The sequence below is a fragment of the Parasteatoda tepidariorum genome, chromosome 2 (assembly GCF_982258835.1).
Source record: "Parasteatoda tepidariorum strain Cologne lab strain chromosome 2, Ptep-v5.0, whole genome shotgun sequence".
Lineage (NCBI taxonomy): Eukaryota > Metazoa > Arthropoda > Arachnida > Araneae > Theridiidae > Parasteatoda > Parasteatoda tepidariorum.
Window position 1 is genome coordinate 16,206,418 of NC_141756.1, and position 19,270 is coordinate 16,225,687.

Genomic DNA, 19,270 nt, shown 5'->3' on the forward strand with positions numbered 1-19,270 from the left:
GTTATTGTTATTTCTACTATTTTTTTAAAGTTTTTTTTTATTTCTTCAACTTATTCTTATACTCATTGGTACTGTTTTTAGTCAATGCTTTTAGTCGATTCCCTTTTTCCATTCTGCAGTATTAGAATTTGTTTCATAATGAACTTTTCGACATTCATGGAAAAGCTTAAAATGTTTGCGTTTGGCGCAGAATAGTCGGGTTTCGATTTTGCTTCATTAAAAATGTATTCCAATAACTTTTTATATTGTATTTCTCAAATTATCCTTTCCATTTCACTTTTCTTTTGTGCACTATTATTTTGTCACATTATCGCTAAAAGTTTTTATTTGTATTCTTCTTGCTCTTATAATTTATTCGTATTCTTGTTAGAAATTGTTTTCAATTAGCTAATAAAGCATTTAATACATAGATCTGTATTCAGTTGTAATGGCACAAGGTTTTGTTATTTTTAAAAGGATTGCATCAAAACTGGTTTTTATTCTATGATTAGGTAAAGCAACAGATTTAAAGCAACTTATAAAGGAATTTTAAGAAAAAGAGGAGAAATAAAAATTGATTCATTGCACTTGAGTTGTCAGGAAAATTTCAAGAAGTTGAAATTTGATGCTATTTTTTTTATTCACCATATTCTGAAAAACTGTTACAATTAGACATTTTGAATATTTTTTTTTGCGCAAAATAAAAAAAAGAATCACCCTTAATAATTTTCGATGTAATGATCGGATCTTCTCTTTCTTGGATTTAATGATTGGAGAAATTGACCTTAAATATACTAGTTAATTGATGCAAATGATATTTTAAGTTGCCACATCAGACACAAAACTTACTTTCTCTGAATAAACATACCTTTTTCTCTACGGATTCGGATTTCTGATCCCCAAAATATAGGAGGTACCAATAGTTTGGTCAGGAGAGCGATCTTCGAAACCTCTTAATGCTATTTCACTTTTTGCGTATTTTGTCATATCTCGAGAACTTTTTAAGCGAATGGAAAGATTTTTGCACACAATTATAAAATGTATTTATCCAAAGATAATAACCATTATACAATAACTTTTAGTAAATAGTTATCATTTTTTTATTATTCTATTTAATATTAGTCGAAAAAATTATGAATTGTAAGTTTTATAATTTTCTACGTCCTTTTCAAGAATATAATTTTACCCGGCAAAATACAAAATTTGAATGAAATCGGTCGTATAGTTCCTGAGAAATCGAATTTTTAAAATACGATTTTTTAGTCAAAAAAATAATCCAATTTTTAAAATTCGACAAAAAGTAAAATTAACCTTAAGGGGTCTACTTGAGAAAAAGGTATGTTCATTCAGAAAAAGTACGTTTCATATATGATTTCGTAATTTAAAATATTGCCTGCACCAATTAATTAGCATATTTGAAGTCATGCTCTTGAGCCATTAGGATTGAGTCCTAGGACATAAAGATCTGATCTGTCGTTAAACTACCAAAGCAAGGGAGCCATCCCCTCTGCGGAAGATCAAAATTGCAATGGCATGTCTTCGGATCACCTCAGGGATGTTTCACACACCGTCGCCAATAGCCCATTGTGCAGCTCTATTGCGACATAAATAATGTACCTACCTACCTGACACAGAGCTCCGGTACATATTTAATTGCTCTAGGTAGTCGGAAAGAGAGGAAAAATTTGATTGCAGACTTTTCTCGTCAGAAAACAACCGAAAGAGGGATAATAAAAAGTACTAATGACTTGCTCTTCATAAATATCAATACTTAATTTCTATAATTATGTTTACTAAATATATTTAAAAAAGATTTAAATAATTCAGTTTATATACATTTTCTATTTTTAAAAGAATATGTAAAATGATAAAATTGAATTCTATGAAACGTTCGATACTCCAATCAATATTCTTTCTTCCAATCCAGTTACAATTTCCCAAACCATAACGGTTTCAGTATTTTAGTTGGCACGCTATCTTCAAACACGAGGCGACTTTTTATAGTCAAAACTCAGACTATATTTGTAAAGACATCCATGATGAGGGGGACTATTTTGAAAAAAGAACTTTCGAGCTTTACCTTTTTCTCTTTTATGGGCCCATCACCTGCTGATCTAGTCTCTAATTTCGCTGTATGGTCAGCGGTTTTTTCCTTTTTATGGGGATCGGAAGAAGCGCTTAAAAATAGAGATAGGCCCCGAAGAATAGAGAGCAAACACTCGCATCTGCAAACGAAAATAATAAAACCAGACGACTTAAAGAAAAGTTTTTTCTCTAAACTATCTCTTTATTTTCCTTCCTTGTATCTCTCGATTTGGAGGAATGTCTTATTGTTTGTTGTGATTTCTTATCTTTATTCCAGTGGAGTCTACGTTTTGGAATCAGATGGGTCTATTTAAACAACGTAAATTGCATATGCGTTTCTCTAATAACAGGGGTTGTTTAGAAAAGGAGCTATGGAAGAACGAAATTGTTCTTTTTAGATTTCTTCATTTTTATTTAGAAATGGAATGAACGCTACTTTAATTTTCGAGCTGTTTGCCACTTTTATGACATTAGCTGTATGTTTGTTTACTTGGTCAAAAATTTTACTTCTTTAATATGTACCGGCTTGGTTACATATTTGTGAATTAATAAAGAACGTTGTATGTATTCTTGATGCATTTTGAAAACGAAATAATTAAAAATGATTATAACTTAGACGTAAGTTCGTTTCCTCTTCTCTTATCACGTTATGCATGAGCCGAGGTGGCTCAGGGGATAGAAAGCTTGCCTTCCAATGAGGTTACTCGTGTTCTTATTCCAGCGATGGCTGGTCAGTACGCACCTGGCTCGCATCAACCACAGATCTGACGTAAAATATACTCGGTGGTAGACGAATCATGGGTTAGAGTACCCTTGTCGTATGGAATTTTTCATGGTTTTTCCTCTCCGTTTAACGCAAATATGTGTTAATTTCAACAAAAAGTCCTTCACGAAGGCAATTTTCTCCTAATACGTGATCGAGGAGTTTCCTTGTCTTCTAGATAGGGTTCAAAATTAGAAAACTATCGAGTTGAAGCGTGGTAGTCATAGACTCAAAATTGGGTCAGCTGTTCAACTACGGTTATAAAATAAAATATATGGATTCTTTAATTACTTAAGCATTAATTGTATGCCGTATTAGTCTTTATTTATTTTCAATATTTTTCACTTACTTGTAAATTAATGCAAATGCGTATTGGATTGAAGTTCATTTACTTATGAAAACAATAAGTAATACTTTACTCACGTCTAGAGTTTTTTTTTTATCATTAATTTACATTTTCCAAAAAACTTGGTAAGACGTTAAAATGATAGATGCTAGATACAATAGACGTAAGACGTAATAAGTCAGATATAAGCCATTATATGATGGATGTAATAAGGTAATATCTGATAAGCTGTCTTTTTTTTTCAAAACTGGAAAAACTTTTTTATAAAAATTTACCACAAGATTATACAAAAGTACATTTCCTTTCTTTAATTTCAGATCATATTTCTTTGCAAATAATAATAATAAATAATAATGATAAATAATAGTAATAAATAATAATAATAATAATAATGAATAAATTTAATTAATAAAATCTTTGATAGAAATATCTTACAATTGTATTAAAATATGAAGAATTTTGTTATATTATTTAAAGTAGTAAATCAAAAGAAAAAAAATATTTTTTGCAAATAATTTGAAGGGTCAACTGCTGAATTGCTCAATACTAATAGATTTTCCTAACTTATTTTATTTTGAAAGAATTTATTCAGCAAATAATAGTAAAATACATGAGATATGATCAAAACTATCAGAATATGGTAACATTTACACCAATTTCTGACTTTATGGTAACACCAAATGTATTATTTTATCCATAGCAATTAGATAATGATTCACGCTAAAATTAACAATAAAGTATTGTTTCGTTATAATCTATTCGGGAGTAAATTCGGCAAATTTAAAAACTTCTTCATAATAGCAAATTTCGAAAAATTACGACAATTGCTACGTCCGGTTTAATCTGCCACATATTGAAATAAAGATTCACACGTTTTTTCGTTGCTCTTATTATGGCATATCAGTTATGGCAAGCTATTTGCATGTAGCATGAAGATTGAAAAATATCGATGCAATTGATACACGCTTACGCAGCATAAAACATTAATATCACTTGACTGCATTGATTCAATCTTATGCAGCCAAAAAAATAAATAAATTTAACGTGATTGCATAGATGCAATCTTATGCAGCATAAAACATTAATACAACTTGATTGCATGGATGCAATGTTATGCATCATAAAAGATTGATACAACTTGAATGCATTGATACCATCTTATACAGTATAAAACAATGGTACTATTTGATTGCATATTATACAGCAGGTAACATTGATACAACTTGATTCCATATATGTAATCTTATGCAGCATAAGATATTGATACAACTTGATTTCAAAGATACAATATTATACAGCAAAAAACATTTCTTTGATGATAACCTGCTAAAAATGAGTATTTAATGTGTGACAATCGTTAATATTTTATGTCATTTTCGCAATTTAATTGGAAAACAGTTCTAAAATGTTCAGTACTTATTTACGCTAGTTGTCAGATTTATTTTAACAAATTTCAACACATATTGACATCATTACAACAATATATTATCATTACTAACACATGTATTAAGAAATACGACGCTACAAAAACTGTAATTTAAATGTGAAAATTTTATTGAGATAATTTACAGTTATAAAAGTTATAAATCTATGTTATAATGAGCTTTGTTTCTCCTTTTTCCTAAACATTTTTGTTTACAAATTTCTTCATTAAAGCAACAATACAACCTTATTTCGCTCAAATATGACGTAAAACTATCTTTATTCAAATCGAAAGATTATTCCAGGAAAGCACACGAATTAAACTTTGTATTCAAATTAGAAGTAACAACCGAACAATACTCAGACTTTAGAGTTTAAAATAATTGCTCACTTTATGAAATAGCTCGTTTCCAACCATTCAAAACACTTCATCATATTTTTCGGAAGCTAAAACAAAAACCATTACGTCGGCTTTTCGAAAACTTATCTCCGGCAAGCGAATAGCTCCCAGTAATTACATTTTGTTCGATTGCTAAAAGCTTTTAGAAATGTTGCTGTTTTACAAAATATTTCGCCAAGCGAGGGAAACGAATACAACGAAATGCCGTATCGAATAAACGACAACCGCTGAATTACAAGATGCGTAACTCTGTAGCAATATTTATGCCATGGCGAAGAAATTGCCTGCCAATATTTATAATCAACACTCGCTACAAGAGAATGAAAGTAGCTATGATTTATTTAAAATGTACGAATATGCTATTTTATTTGACATATAGAAAGTTAATAATAGTTTTATATAGGGAGAGGGAAACCAAATGAGATTTCTCTATCGAATACTTTGTTCCTAAAATGTAGAATTTCTTGATCACAGAAATAAATTATCTTGACTGCTCGGAATAAAAAAAAGGATTGAGAAAAGATTGAGCCTCAGTTTCTCTTTAAGATTTTCCAAGATGAAAAAGAAGGGAGAAATACTTATTAGAAATAAATGACATTAGCATAAAAGCAAAAGAAGACTTTGGAGTTTAAATTTGATGACAACTTCATTTTATGAAATTGAATCGGAAATTGAAGGAAAAAAAACATCGAGGTATATATTAAAGACTTTTTTTATGCTATTCACGCTCTGAAATGGGAGTAACTCGATATTGAGCCTGATGTCTTTTGATGTTAGTAAAGACTAAAATTTAAACTCAGTATGTAGTTTTCTTTTGTTGAAAACTGTCTTAATTTAGAGAGGCAGCAAAATTTTCGAAGTAATTATTAATTGTACCTTTAAAATTTAAGATCAAAACAGCTATAATCTAGTTAATTGTAATTAGTTGACAGAAAAAAAGCATTGTTTGTTAGATTAAAAATGCATTGTTATGGGAATCAAAAAATTGGAATTTTGTAATCAGTTGCATGTGAGTGGTAGGAAGCTTAATCTAGTTGTTGTGGCAATAGAAAACGAATATTTGAAAAACTAATAAAAGAAGCACGGAAGATGGTAAAAAGATATGGTTTGCTGCATTCTGCTTTGGAAACGAATAATTTATTCGTTGAGTTTTATAATTAGCTTCAAATTTTTTTAGAATAGGGCACTGCTCACCTGTAAACTATAAAACAGTGTTTTTTGAAGCGTGGCAGAACATTTTAGCTGAAATTTTTTGCCAGTTCATTAGTTCATTTTCCCCGCTGACTGAGACTCGTTTGAACAGCAAAATAATGGATATTTTGAAATTACTATTTTATAATTTTCACTGACAAAAGCGCCACTTGTTATCAAAATTTCTAAAAAGAATCTTACTACAGTTTAACTTTGCTATATAGAACCCCGGATATAGTAAACAATTTGTTGTAATGATCCCGCTCGTAATTTTATTTAACAATTGTTATTATTTTTCTTCTTCATAATAAATTTTGAATATAGTGAGCCAAAGTATATATTGAACTTGTTGCTGGGTCCCCAGACGATTTACTGTAGCGGGAATCTACTGTATTTCATTAGTATATATCTAACCAGTATTTTTAGGCGAAGTGCAGAAAATCGTGCACTTTTAATGATTTCCGATTTTTTAAAAATTGATTTTAACAAATTGTTGGTCATTTAGAGATTCAATTTATTTTGAACACAAACTTATCTTGTATTTCAATAGATTTAGTGCAAATGAATAGAGTAGATTCGTGTATACTAGTTACATATTTTTCTTGCTATAGTTACTGAAAATAAGCCGTGAGGGCTCAGTGATCATTGTGAAGAATTGGGATTCGTTCCCCAGTGGCGGCTTGAAGTCTACCTAGTTTCAGATAGATGGGTACCAGTTTGTTTGAGAAATAAAGGCGGCCTGTGAGAAAAAAGCTAGCCACACTGCCACAATCAAGCCATTGAGCAAGAAATTGGGGAGATGTAGCATTCGTGACCCTCTGGCTCACAACGGGCTGTTGCGGCAGTGATTTATTTACTGTTACTATAATTTCATTTGCTTTTAAAATACTGCCATCAATATTGTATTGTACATACATTTGTACACAATTTTTCCAAAAAATTTGCAAATATTAGCCTTGCGTTTGGTTTTAAAAAACTATTTTGCCAATTTTGCTCATGATATTTTTGTGTTGAAAGTGAAAAAAAAAGGTAAATATTTCTTAGTCATTTTTTCCCTTAGTTCTTATGCTGACTTGAATTTCTCCAATATTTTAAATTTGAAACATTTTGCTCTTCATTTTAAAATAGCAATGTAATAGCTGGGTGAACTATTTCTCTCGCTCAAACGATAACAATAAAATAAAATTCTTTTTTAATGCATGAATAAAAAAAAATAAATGCATCCAGTCGAAAATATCGATTTTCTATTTATAAAACTTTAAAGTGTTATTTTCAAATAAACGAAAAGAACTAATTTACGCCTGGCAGAAATTTTACTTAATTTTACCGTCCTATCTATAATTAAGAAAGTTTCTCAACTGTTGATTCAAAAAGAACGTGAAAAATTTCAAAGGATATAAAAAATATATTCGGAAAAAAAAATATGGTTTTAAATATTCTTTCAGGGTTCGATAATATTTGAGTAAAATGTCAAATATAGATTATTTATAAGTCAAGAAATTTTTAAATTAGAATACATTAAGACTTAAACAATATTAATTGAATACATATAATGAATTTAAAAATTACGAATCATTAAATTAAATTTATGTGAAATTAATAATTTTTTCCTGAAGTAATAATATATTTTTTTAGAAATTAAATTTACTTACAGGGTATACTAAGCAATTTAATATTCATCTAAAATTTTAGATGTTACTTTATATCACTTTATGGGTATAAAGCTAGATGTTCATTTTATTTAAAATTTAGCTCATTTTAATAATTCTGTTTTCAATATTATATAAAGCTATCTGGTTTTTAAAATTATAGTTCTCATTTTGTGAAAAATACGAAACTAAAACGAAAATTTAATCGAATAAACTGTTCTCATTCCATGCTCTAAGATGAGATTACTAAATTTAATCACATATTATAAAACTATATTTAATAGTTAATTTTTAAATTTTTTTTGCTAATTATTATTAATTAATTTTACTAATGCACTTCGAGCTTTAACTAATTACCGAGCTTTTTGGTGTTCCCAGTGAGCCAGAAATACCTTAAATTTTGTCATATTCTGGTTATTTTGACCATACTTTTTCTTTGCACATAATCACAATTTGTAAAAGAAAATGCTTTTGGATTTTTATTTGGATATTTGTTCTGAACTCCAATTCCTATTAACCTAAATCAATAGTTTGCAATCTAAACAGTGTACAACTTAATCAACAATATAAATGAAGTTCTTTGCTGGGGTGGTTCAGAGTAGACAAACTGATAGAATGGTAAAACGGCTATATATTCGCACAGTTTTACCATGAAATCAATATATTTGTCCTCTTACTGTTTCAGAAGAAAGTTGATATTTTATTGCTTATATCTTACTGTTTTATGTTTTAAATAGATTTAACTAAATAGAAATACCTAAATTAAAGCTCTCAGAAAGTTGACTCATGATCGGAAAAAGTAATTGAAAACTTTGCTTTGATTAGCTAAGCATTTGTTTTGTTATTCAAAATAATCTTACAAAATTATTTTTAATTTTTGCAATTTAAAATTATTAATATTTCAAATAATTTAAACTATCTTTCTTTCTCTCACTTTCAAAAAACAATCGTAATTCGATAGCTTTTTCTTGAATCAAACGAGTATTGTTGGAAGTGCTGTTGTTTAAACAATCAACAGCTATTAAATTTGCTTGCAAGTTGTGAAATTTGCGTTTAAATATCCCGTTAATATTGCTAATGGCATCACAGTTTTCATTCATTTAAAATTTTGTATTACTAAAAGTATATCAGAAAAAAGTTTAGTAAAGATAATTACTGATATCAAAGAATGCAAATGAAATGTCCTTTCTGAATATATCTGCAGGCAAGGAAAGTGTAATTACATTACTTACATCTAAACAAAATAAAAACCTTCAAGATTTTTTAAAAAATAAACAATAAATATTTTTAACCTTAACCTTAAATCTGGTTGTCTTCAAATTAGTTTTATTAGCTTTGCATTTGAATTTTATTAGCTTTACAGTTATATGTATCTATCAAAGCAAATTAAGTTTTTTTAAGACGAATAAAAAAAATGTATGGTCAAAACTATTAGAATAATTTAAAATTTACCATGTTTTTGTCTACATTTGAACACCAAAATCTCGGTAATTTTTACAGAAGTGCGTTGATTATGTTCTTAGTAAAACTAACAGTAAAATATTGTTTTATAATATATGATAAGATTTGGTAATTGCTGTAAAATTTATAAATTTTATTATGTTACCCTAGAGCATGACATAAAAGTCATTTATTTGATTAGATTTACTTTCAATTTTCTATTTTTTAGTAAATGTGTAGTAATAGGAACTATTTTTTGAAAACCATAATTTCCAGTAAACCGTTACCATATCAATGGTTTAAGTACCGTATATTTTGGTCTTATTAAATAGAATCGTGTTTCTTTCACCACAAATGCCATTACCATACCAGAATCTTTTCGCCATGTCTCATTAAAAGATTTAAACCAAAAACTGAAAACTAAATCAAAATCAGATTTAAAAATTCGCTTTGGGCGAACAACCTGCAAAGAAATTCATCCATTGTTCGAAATTTTATTTTTATTTGAGCATTTACGCTACCTAATATATTTAGTTTGTTACGCTATCTAATAATAATACAATTATTAATATCAGAATGCGTCTTTTTTTTTTAAAAAAAAAAAGATAATCGTCACTCTTCCTATTTCCCTATACCACTATTCATTAATCTTTTATGCACGGGTTTTACATGTTTTTAATTATATGGGTCATTTGGGTTACTACCTAATTATAAACTGGCATTTATTTTTCCAATAAACGGAAACATAAATAATCCAGGGTGAAAGAATATTTGTCTCCTTCAAATTTACCCGCTATTCATAATTCTATGTTTAGTTGATACGTGTTCTTTTGTTTATTCAAGCAATTTATCACTTTTTGTGCAGTTTAAATTTCCCTTTTGGTTTGGTTATTTGCTGTTTAAGGTAAAAAATCGTTGCGATCGCGTTTGTTTTAAAGAAAAGACGTCCTAAGGTTTCAGCATAATTTTTCTGGAAGTTTAACTTAACAAACTATAATAGTTTGTTTTAAATATCGTTGAATTTTCGATTTGAGTTTTTTTTTTTCACCCTGTACTATTTCACAAACGAATCATAAATATAAAAAAAAGTTTTGTGATATTTTAAGTTTGCTTACATAGATTTTTTTTCATTCCTTATTTTTGGAATTTAAAAACCTATTAAAATATATATATATATTATCGTATATTATTTTCATGCTTAACAAAGTTCAATTTTAATTTTCTACATAAAATTGTGAATTGAATACAATTCGATTTCGTATTTTAATTTTAGGCAATTTTACTAATTCGGAAAATATTCTTCTTAATTTATAAATGTAACGATAATACTTACAAAAAATAAAAAAAATTATTTTTTATTCGCATCAAAAAAGGTTTCATGGCGTGAATATAAGTATTTTTTAATACGTGCACTGATAAAAAAAAGTATAGACAAACTTAAAAGAATATGGTAAAGTTTAGCGTGCTTCGCTGGCTCTATGGGAACACCAAAAAGCTCGGTAAATTTTTACTGAAGTGATTTAGTAATGATTTCAGTGAAGTTAAAAAAATGTGGTTTTGTATTATGTGATAAAATTTGGTAAATGTCGTAAGGACGGATTGTTATCATGTTAAAAATGCGTCCTTACCTTTGGAGTATAGAATAACAACATTTCATTTACTTTTCTTTTTTGTATTTTTTAATATATATGAGGAAATGAGAACTATGATTTTGAGAACCAGAATTGTTTTCTTATGAATGGAAAATTACCAAAGAAATTGCTTAAATATCGTATATTTCAGTTTTAGTTATCAGAATTGATTTTCTTTTACCGGAAATATCATTTTCATACTTTGCTGTACTTTTAACAGAATTTTTTTTCTTCATGTACCACTCTAAATAATCACACTCTATAGAGCAAAGTTAGTGATCATGAATGAGATTACTTTCTAAACCTTTTTGGAAATATTGTTCTTTGTTATAACTTCATAGTGATACTTAATTATCGTCCCTTTCGTTTTGTTAAACATCATTCAAGTTTGCTTCAAACTAAGTAAAAATTCAATTTGATTCATGTTTTAAGTAAATATTACAAAAGAAAGTACGATAAAGTCTAGCTTTTGCACTAATATGATAATACAACACTTGGACATTCCCATACCGCAAGCCATTAATTTTCTGAACTGTCAAAAGTGCTTATGTTTAATATCTTCTAAACTGTTAAATTTTTTATTGCAATCCTATTATCTCAGAAAAAAATCTCTTTAGTTTGAAAAAAATATTGGTTCTTAGAATTATAATTTGGTGCAAATTCGATACAATTTCGTTCAATCTGAATTACATAGTCACGTAATCAAGTTTAGGAAATGCGATAATAGCGTTCAATTACTATATTAAAGTTGCAGGGAGTTTTAATGAAGTGTTTCAACCCTCTCTAAGTAGTGCATTATATAAGGTTATAGTAAAGTTACATTTAGGTACAGAAAGGTTACATGTGAGGTTACAGTTCATTATATGAGGTAAGAGGTATTTGATTAAAAGCCTAAAAGAATTTGTTCTAAAAATCAGCTGACTATAAACAACAATATTTCTATTAAAAATTACACGTACGCGTTTTTTTGTTTAAAAAAATATTTATAAATTTCATTCATTTGATATTTATAATTTACAGATATTTAACTATGCAATTTCATTTTCAGTGGCAATATCGAATGCTTCCTTGTCATGTGACTTTGAGGATCCAGATTTATGTGGATGGTCGCAAGATCCTACTCATGACTTTGACTGGAAAAGAAATCAATTTTCTACTCCATCAGGACATGCTGGTACTGGTCCATCTTATGACCACACATTCGGAAGTGGGAAAGGAGGTATTTCAAGTTTCTTAAGCATAGTTTTTAGCTCTTAAGGAATAGACTTCTTGAATTTTTATATATGAAGGATTCATTTATAATTTTATATAAGACATTTCTGATAAAAAAATTATTACTTATTTATTAGTTTTATTACCATAATTCTGGTAATAAAACTAAAATATACTGTATTTAAACCGTTCCAAAGGTTTTTGCTCATATGGTAACGATTTACTGGAAATTTTGGTTTTCAAAAATATAGCTATTATTACCTCACATTTAGTAAAAAATATAAAACAAAACTATTAAAAACTAAACCATGCTTTAAATCATCATGATAAATTGCTAAATTTTACCATGTTTACAAAATTTAAACACACATTGTATAGCAAAATTTTATTGATAGTTTTTCAAAAATCATTACCGAAGCCCTACTTTAAATACTACCGAGCTTTTGGTTGTTCCCATAGAGCCACAAACATGACTAATTTCGTCCTATTCCATGTATATTGCTTATTGTAAGCCTATATTTTATACCAATCCCGATATTATGATTCTTGAGGCCATGTAATTTCATTGTAATGAATTTATTTATTGGTTAAAATAAAGATTTTATCTTTGAACTGAAGAAGCTAAATTTATTAGAAAATATTTGGCTTCCATTTATTTATAAAATTTTAGTTCAATTTTTTGCAGTTAAACAAGGTTTGTGGTGTACTCTCTCATAAAATTTTGTTCAATGATAAACGATATAATGCAAATTTGCTGTAATCTAAATAAGATGTTGAAATAAAGCTGGTTTTAGTTCAAGTTTAAGAAGTTTTAATTTTAATGCTTTTCTTTTGCATTTTTTTAGTTTCTCAAAAATTGTTCATAATAAAAAAAAATAGTGGTTGTTTACATTTATTTTACTAATTTATAAGCTGTGATTTTGATTTATTTTTAATCACACAGTGCAGCTATAATAGTATTTAGTCTTACATTATATTTCAAAGCATTCTTAATTGGATACAAATTGGTCTAATTTTAAAGGTTTTATAGCTCAATCAAGTTTTTCTTAATCATTCGCTATTTTACATTTTTTCAATATTTAAAATTATTTGTATACATTTATTCGATGTCTACTGTCTGAAAATGACCATTACACAGTTAAATAATTGTGGTCAACTTTAAGTTGAAATAACCTAACAATAATTCGTTAGAAGAAAAATGGAATTTAGGTAACATATATCATTGTGAGTTTTACTTCTATTTTGATAAAATAATGAATTATGTAGTAAAACATATTATCAATAATTAATAAATTACATTTGAGCAACAACAAAAAAAAAGGAAAAGAAAAAAGAAACGCGAATAAAGCACAAATCAAAGTACATGAATTGACATACTATAGTTTCAGATTCATAAACAAGATCCTTCCTCAGTGTCTAAACGTCAAATGAAGATGGAGAAGTAAAGAGAGAAAGGTGTGTAAAGTAGTTTAACCAATAGGGAGAGAGAAATAAGTTTGAACGAGGATATAACAATGGGGATATAAGAAACAGGTGTGAGGGAATTGAACTTATATCCGTTAACTCTGAAACTATAATATGTCAGGTCATGTACTTTCATTTGTGTTTTACTTACCTGTTTTTTTTGCTTTAGTATACACAGTACAAAATATTACCCTTTCCATTGTTGAATAAATTAAGTTCTCACGCTTTAACTAATAATTAACTATAGATATTAGGAAAGGTTTTTTTAAAATATTTTTTTAAATATTTTTCTTGAGTTCCAAACTCGAAGTTATAAGAATAATATTAATTTTGTCAAATATTTCATTAATTAGTTATGCATTGAGGAAAAATGCTTTTTCTATGCTGATATTAAAATTGATTTCTAAATTTTTTTTCAATCATAGAAAAAGATAAGGCAAAATGCCATTTTAACGTTTAGACTATGAAAAACTCTATAAATGTATTAAAATTCAAATTTATCCACCAAACATTTCAAACTATGATTTTTTTCTTATAATTTTTACATACAGTTGGTGAAATAGGCATATAGGCTATTCTTGTTATTTAATACATGTTCTTGCATTTTTTTCAGGTTTTTACTTGTATCAAGAAGTATCTTCTCCGAGAAAACCTAATGACATATCTCGTCTTTTTTCACCAGTTTATTCAGAACATAAAAGTGGAGGATGCTTTTTATTTTGGTATCATATGTACGGATCTACTATTGGTAAGTTTAACTAACTAAGACTCATTTTTAGTAATCAAAGCTCAGAATATTTAGTTTGAAATTCTACATAGTAGAAATGCTTATCAATACATATAACCTTATATTTCCTTAGTTTTATTTTGGAAATTAAAAAATGAAAAATATTGAACATTGAAAATGGGAAATCAATTGGAATATTTAAATCTGGGGAAAGAAGTCGCTTGAATATGTTTTGAGATTTTCTTCATTTTTATCATTATAATGCTTTTATTCTTTAGTATATTTCTTTTTTCTTATTTATTACACATCTCTGAATATGGAGCATCATGTTAAATTTGCACTGAATGCGTGGCGAAAGTCCTCTAACTGAGACCTCCATGCAATTCAGTGTCATCTTTCATTTTTCTTGTTTTCGTTTTCGTAGTTTAGATTCTGGTAAATCTTTAGGTTTCCAAAGATGTTTTTTGGAATAAATTTGCAAAGAATTTTATTTTATTTCGCTTTGATTTCACAGCATCGAAAAAAAAAATCTTGAATACACCGAAAAATAACTTTTGAGATCAACTGATTTAAAGGGCAACGGTCACTATTCGGAATACAATACTATATATAAAAAATAAAATCTTATACTGTTCTAGTCAATTTATGCATGTCATTCACATTTGTGTGTTGACAAAGTATCATAAAATCATAAAAGTTACTAAAGTGGAAGTTGTCGAGACTCGCTTTTTTGTCATGATCCCAACTAAATATTAATTTCCTAGAAAAGCAAAATACTTTCTGTATTATTTTTTGTGAGACTATTCAAATCCTAATTAGTCACGTAAAGGCATGTATACTGAGAAAAAAGTTTGCAAAAATTGAGAAAAGAGTTGCAAAACTACCAAAATATGATAAAATTTACTGTGTTTCTGGTTCTATGGGAATAAAAGCTCGTGAAATTTTTTCTGAAGCGATTTGATAATGATTTCGGTAAAATTAATGATAAAATATGGCTTTATAATATGTGATGAAATTGAGTCAATTTGATAATTTTATAAAGACACTCAAAGTCTGTATGAAAACCATTTGTTTGCTAAATTTACTTTGTATTTTTTAATAAATATGAGTTAATATTAACCATAATTTTTAGAGCCAGTACTTCCGATAAATCATTACCATATGAAGGAAAAAAATATGAAATGAATGCTTTAAATACCATTGAATGCTTTAAATAGAAGAGTCATTTTGATACCATTTCAGTTTTCGATACCAGAGTTTTTTTTTTTTTTTTTTTTAACAGAAATGTCATTACCATACCGTACAGTAATTTTAACAGAATTATTTTCTAAGCAATCTTAAGCTACATTTCTAAGTTTACGATTATGAATAAAATTACTCTTAATCAATTAAAAAAATTTTTTCTCCGAAAATATTAGTACATTGTTGCGACATGGTAGTGATACTTAAAATAGTTATGTTCACTTAATGTTGGGTAAGCACCATTCCAATTTGTTATAAACTTAGTAAAAATTGAATTTGATTTATGTTTCATGCAAATATTACATAAGCAAGATCGAGTACCGCAAGAAGAGTCATTTTGATAGAATTTTTTCTCCGTGTAAAATCAAATCCTATGAATATTTTCACAATTTAATTTTTTAGAGAAAATAATTTCGTTTGTTCATCTTCTCAAGAGTTTGCCACAATTTCATAGACTATTCAAAAACTACTTGTGCAAAATAACCCTATGCATTTTTTTAAAATCTTTTTTTATAATGATTTAAAAATTCCTGCCAAACTGAAATTTGACTCGAAGCGTTAAGAATATTTTTCTTCATAATAAAAACAATATCGATGCAAAACAATCACACAAAAATTCATATATTCGTCGAAAAAGAGTTCTTCGGACCACTAAGACTTGCATCACGTATTTACTTTACTCCTATGGATTTTTTTTAAGTACACCATAGGTAAATATGGCGCATCTCTCCGACGTCTGAAAATTTCAGTCGGCGAGAAGCAAAATATTTTTTGCCTTCCTCATTTTCATAGTCTCTCAAGTTTGTGTTATTCCACTTAGCTTTTTCGCGATGCTCGTGTTTACAGTACTTTTTTTTGGAACTTATTGACTGTTTGCTTTTCTCGAACATTTTTGTTTTTGAAACGCCATCTTTCGGTTAAATGTCAAAAAAACTTGTGATCGGGGAAACAAATTTACGACGTTCACTTATAAAAATGATTAGGAATTATTTCTTTTGGGAAAAACAACATCTGTTAGAGATTATGTTTAGCTTCAAAAGATGTTTTTTTTAGTGCTATATTTTTAGATTTAATATCCATCCTAAAATAGAAAGATAAGCTAAAAGGATAATGCTTTATTCAGAAATTATTGAAAAAATAATGTATTTCCTACGCTGTTTTTAAATAAATCACGCTATTGTCTTATGTAGCACCAGAATTGTGAATACTTCTCTAAGTTGGTACCAACTATTGTGAACAATAATATATTAAAGTGATGTTCCGGGAATTCTATAATTGAAAAAAAAAAACAGATTTAAGGAGTATTTTATATTATTACATTTGGAAAGTCCACCATATATTCTGGACACTGAGAAAACAAATATGATCAAAACTATCAGAGTTTGGTAAAATGTTCCGTGTCTCTGGCTCCATTAGAAGACTGAAAAGCTTGGTTATTTTTACTAAGCTCCCTGTATTTTTGACACTTTTATTGTCGGTTGATTTTATCCACTTTGATGTTTTAAGTACTTTTATTCTTTATTCTGTTTTATTTTATTTTACTTTTTCGGTTTTGGGATTTTTCCTATGTGTTTTAATCTTTTTAATTTAGTACTTTTACTTTTCTGTAGTTTGGTAGTGTTTAGTCACGTGCAAACGGGTGAAACCCTTATCCGCAAACTCCTTCGGGGGTAGGTCGGTTACTATTGGTCTTAAGCTCTCTGGTAATGAGTTTAGTAAAAAGTAACAATAAAATATGGTTTTGTAATGCGTGATAAAATTTTGCAAATGTGATAAAATTTGGTAATTTTATTATGTTTCCTTAGTGCATGGCATAAAAACCATTTATTCGGTAATATTTACTTTTCAGTTTTGTATTTTGAGTTAAGTAATAAAAAGCATAATTTTGAAAAAATCAGAATTTCTGGTAAACCGTTACCATACGAACGGAGAAATTACCAAATTAATGGTTTAAATACTGTATATTTTGGTTTTTATTAATAAAATTATGATCATTTTTACCCATAAATGTCATTATCATGCAAAACGGTAATTTTAAATGGGATTATTTTCTCCGGGTATAATTAATGATTTCAATTTCGATTCATAAGAAAATTGAAATACGCATTGTAAGTATTAAACCTTTAAGTAGTAAAATTTAATCCTTTGCTGTAATGATGCCTTTAAACTGTGGTAACATTTCTTATAAACCTCTTTTAGGTGAGCTGTAAATTTTCCTGCTGAATTCGAATTTAGTAAAAATAAGTATTTTTGATATAACTGTTTTAAAATCATTTTTGGAGATTAAAGCTATGACCTTTGGCACCTTTGACGCCAATCGATCATCGTCGTTCCTTTTATATAAATATATATTTTAGAAGATCTAATTACAATCAAAAATATTTTTTGTTATTTTTTAGATAAAAAAACAATTAATTAGAAACAGTCAATGAGAAACAATTAAAAAAATTATTTGATTATCGAATTATATTTATAAAGTTTAAGAAATTTTATAATTTAAGAATTTTTTTTTCTCATTCATATTCAAAAACGTCTCCATAATTGACTTTAAGGATCAAAAAAATTCAATGATGAGTAACTGTTTCTTTTAGATCTAAATAACTGCAAATAAGTGCAAATTTGAAATATTATTGAGCTATGGTTGGAAGATTTTTCTTTTAACGTAGGAAAAGAAATTAGTGCTTCTGATATTTCACAGCCATAAATTATTAAAATACTAAATATAGTATTTTTCACTTATTTTGACCTAAATTAATACAAAATGTTGGAAAATGTATGAATATTTTATAAAAATTCAGCATTAAAGTGTTAACAGATACCTCCTTTTTAGCCTTGATATAGAATTTACAATTGAATTTTCATATCGTACAAAAAATACAATAATATAATAGTACATTGATAATAGTACAATAATCATTGCCTATAAATCACTCAATCATAAATCAAGTCAATGTAAACTTTATTTTTTTTACATTCCTGTACATTTTTCTACGGAATTGGGACTTAATACAAATGAATATAATTTAATAAATATTTTTTTAGAGAGCACGGTAATACAATATAACAGATACCTCATTTTCAGCTATGTTTTAAATTTTCTGAAGTGACTCACCATTTTAGTTTTTTTTTGCTTCCTCAATTTTAATTTATAAGATTCAAGATTGTACAAAAGCGCAATTAAAATTCTCAAAAATAATTGCTAATGACTCTTATATTTTTATAATCATTTTTCACAAATGAGCATTATGTGGAAAAAATGAATATAATTTTTTTTTCTATCTCTGATATCAATTATCTCTCTTTATCGTGAGTTAATACAAAATTTCTGTAAAAGCTTTTTGTTTTGTTTTTGTTGCTATTTTCAGTTGATTTATTTTATTAAATTTAAAAATATTGATTTAGTAACAAAATCTAGCTATAAATATAGTAATACTCAACGCGGTATAGTCAAAAATGAATGCAATCAGAATTATCTCAATAAATTGGCATTTAGTACAATTTCATTTTTATTTCATTATTCTTTGTGACTCAAAATTTTTTCGGTTTATTAAAACAAGCCTTAAAGACATTAGTATTATAAAGAAAACACATGGTTTTATATTGTTTTCAGAATGCTAACTAAGGGACATCTCCTCATAATTTGTCACCTTCATTATTATACTGATATATTAGAGTTCTAATGAAACAGATGTTTGATCAAATAGTCTACCAAACTTATG

General features: G+C 27.6%; 1 protein-coding gene across 2 annotated transcripts in view; it reads left to right on the forward strand.

The window, feature by feature from the left end:
* LOC107448829 (uncharacterized) overlaps positions 1-19,270 on the forward strand; it is a 228,833-nt gene that overhangs the window by 120,438 nt on the left and 89,125 nt on the right. For both annotated transcript variants that reach the window (XM_016064182.4, XM_016064181.4), the window contains 2 exons: positions 11,955-12,125; positions 14,196-14,330. In XM_016064182.4, the coding sequence (XP_015919668.3) occupies positions 11,955-12,125; positions 14,196-14,330 (306 nt within the window). The remainder of the gene's footprint in view (positions 1-11,954; positions 12,126-14,195; positions 14,331-19,270) is intronic.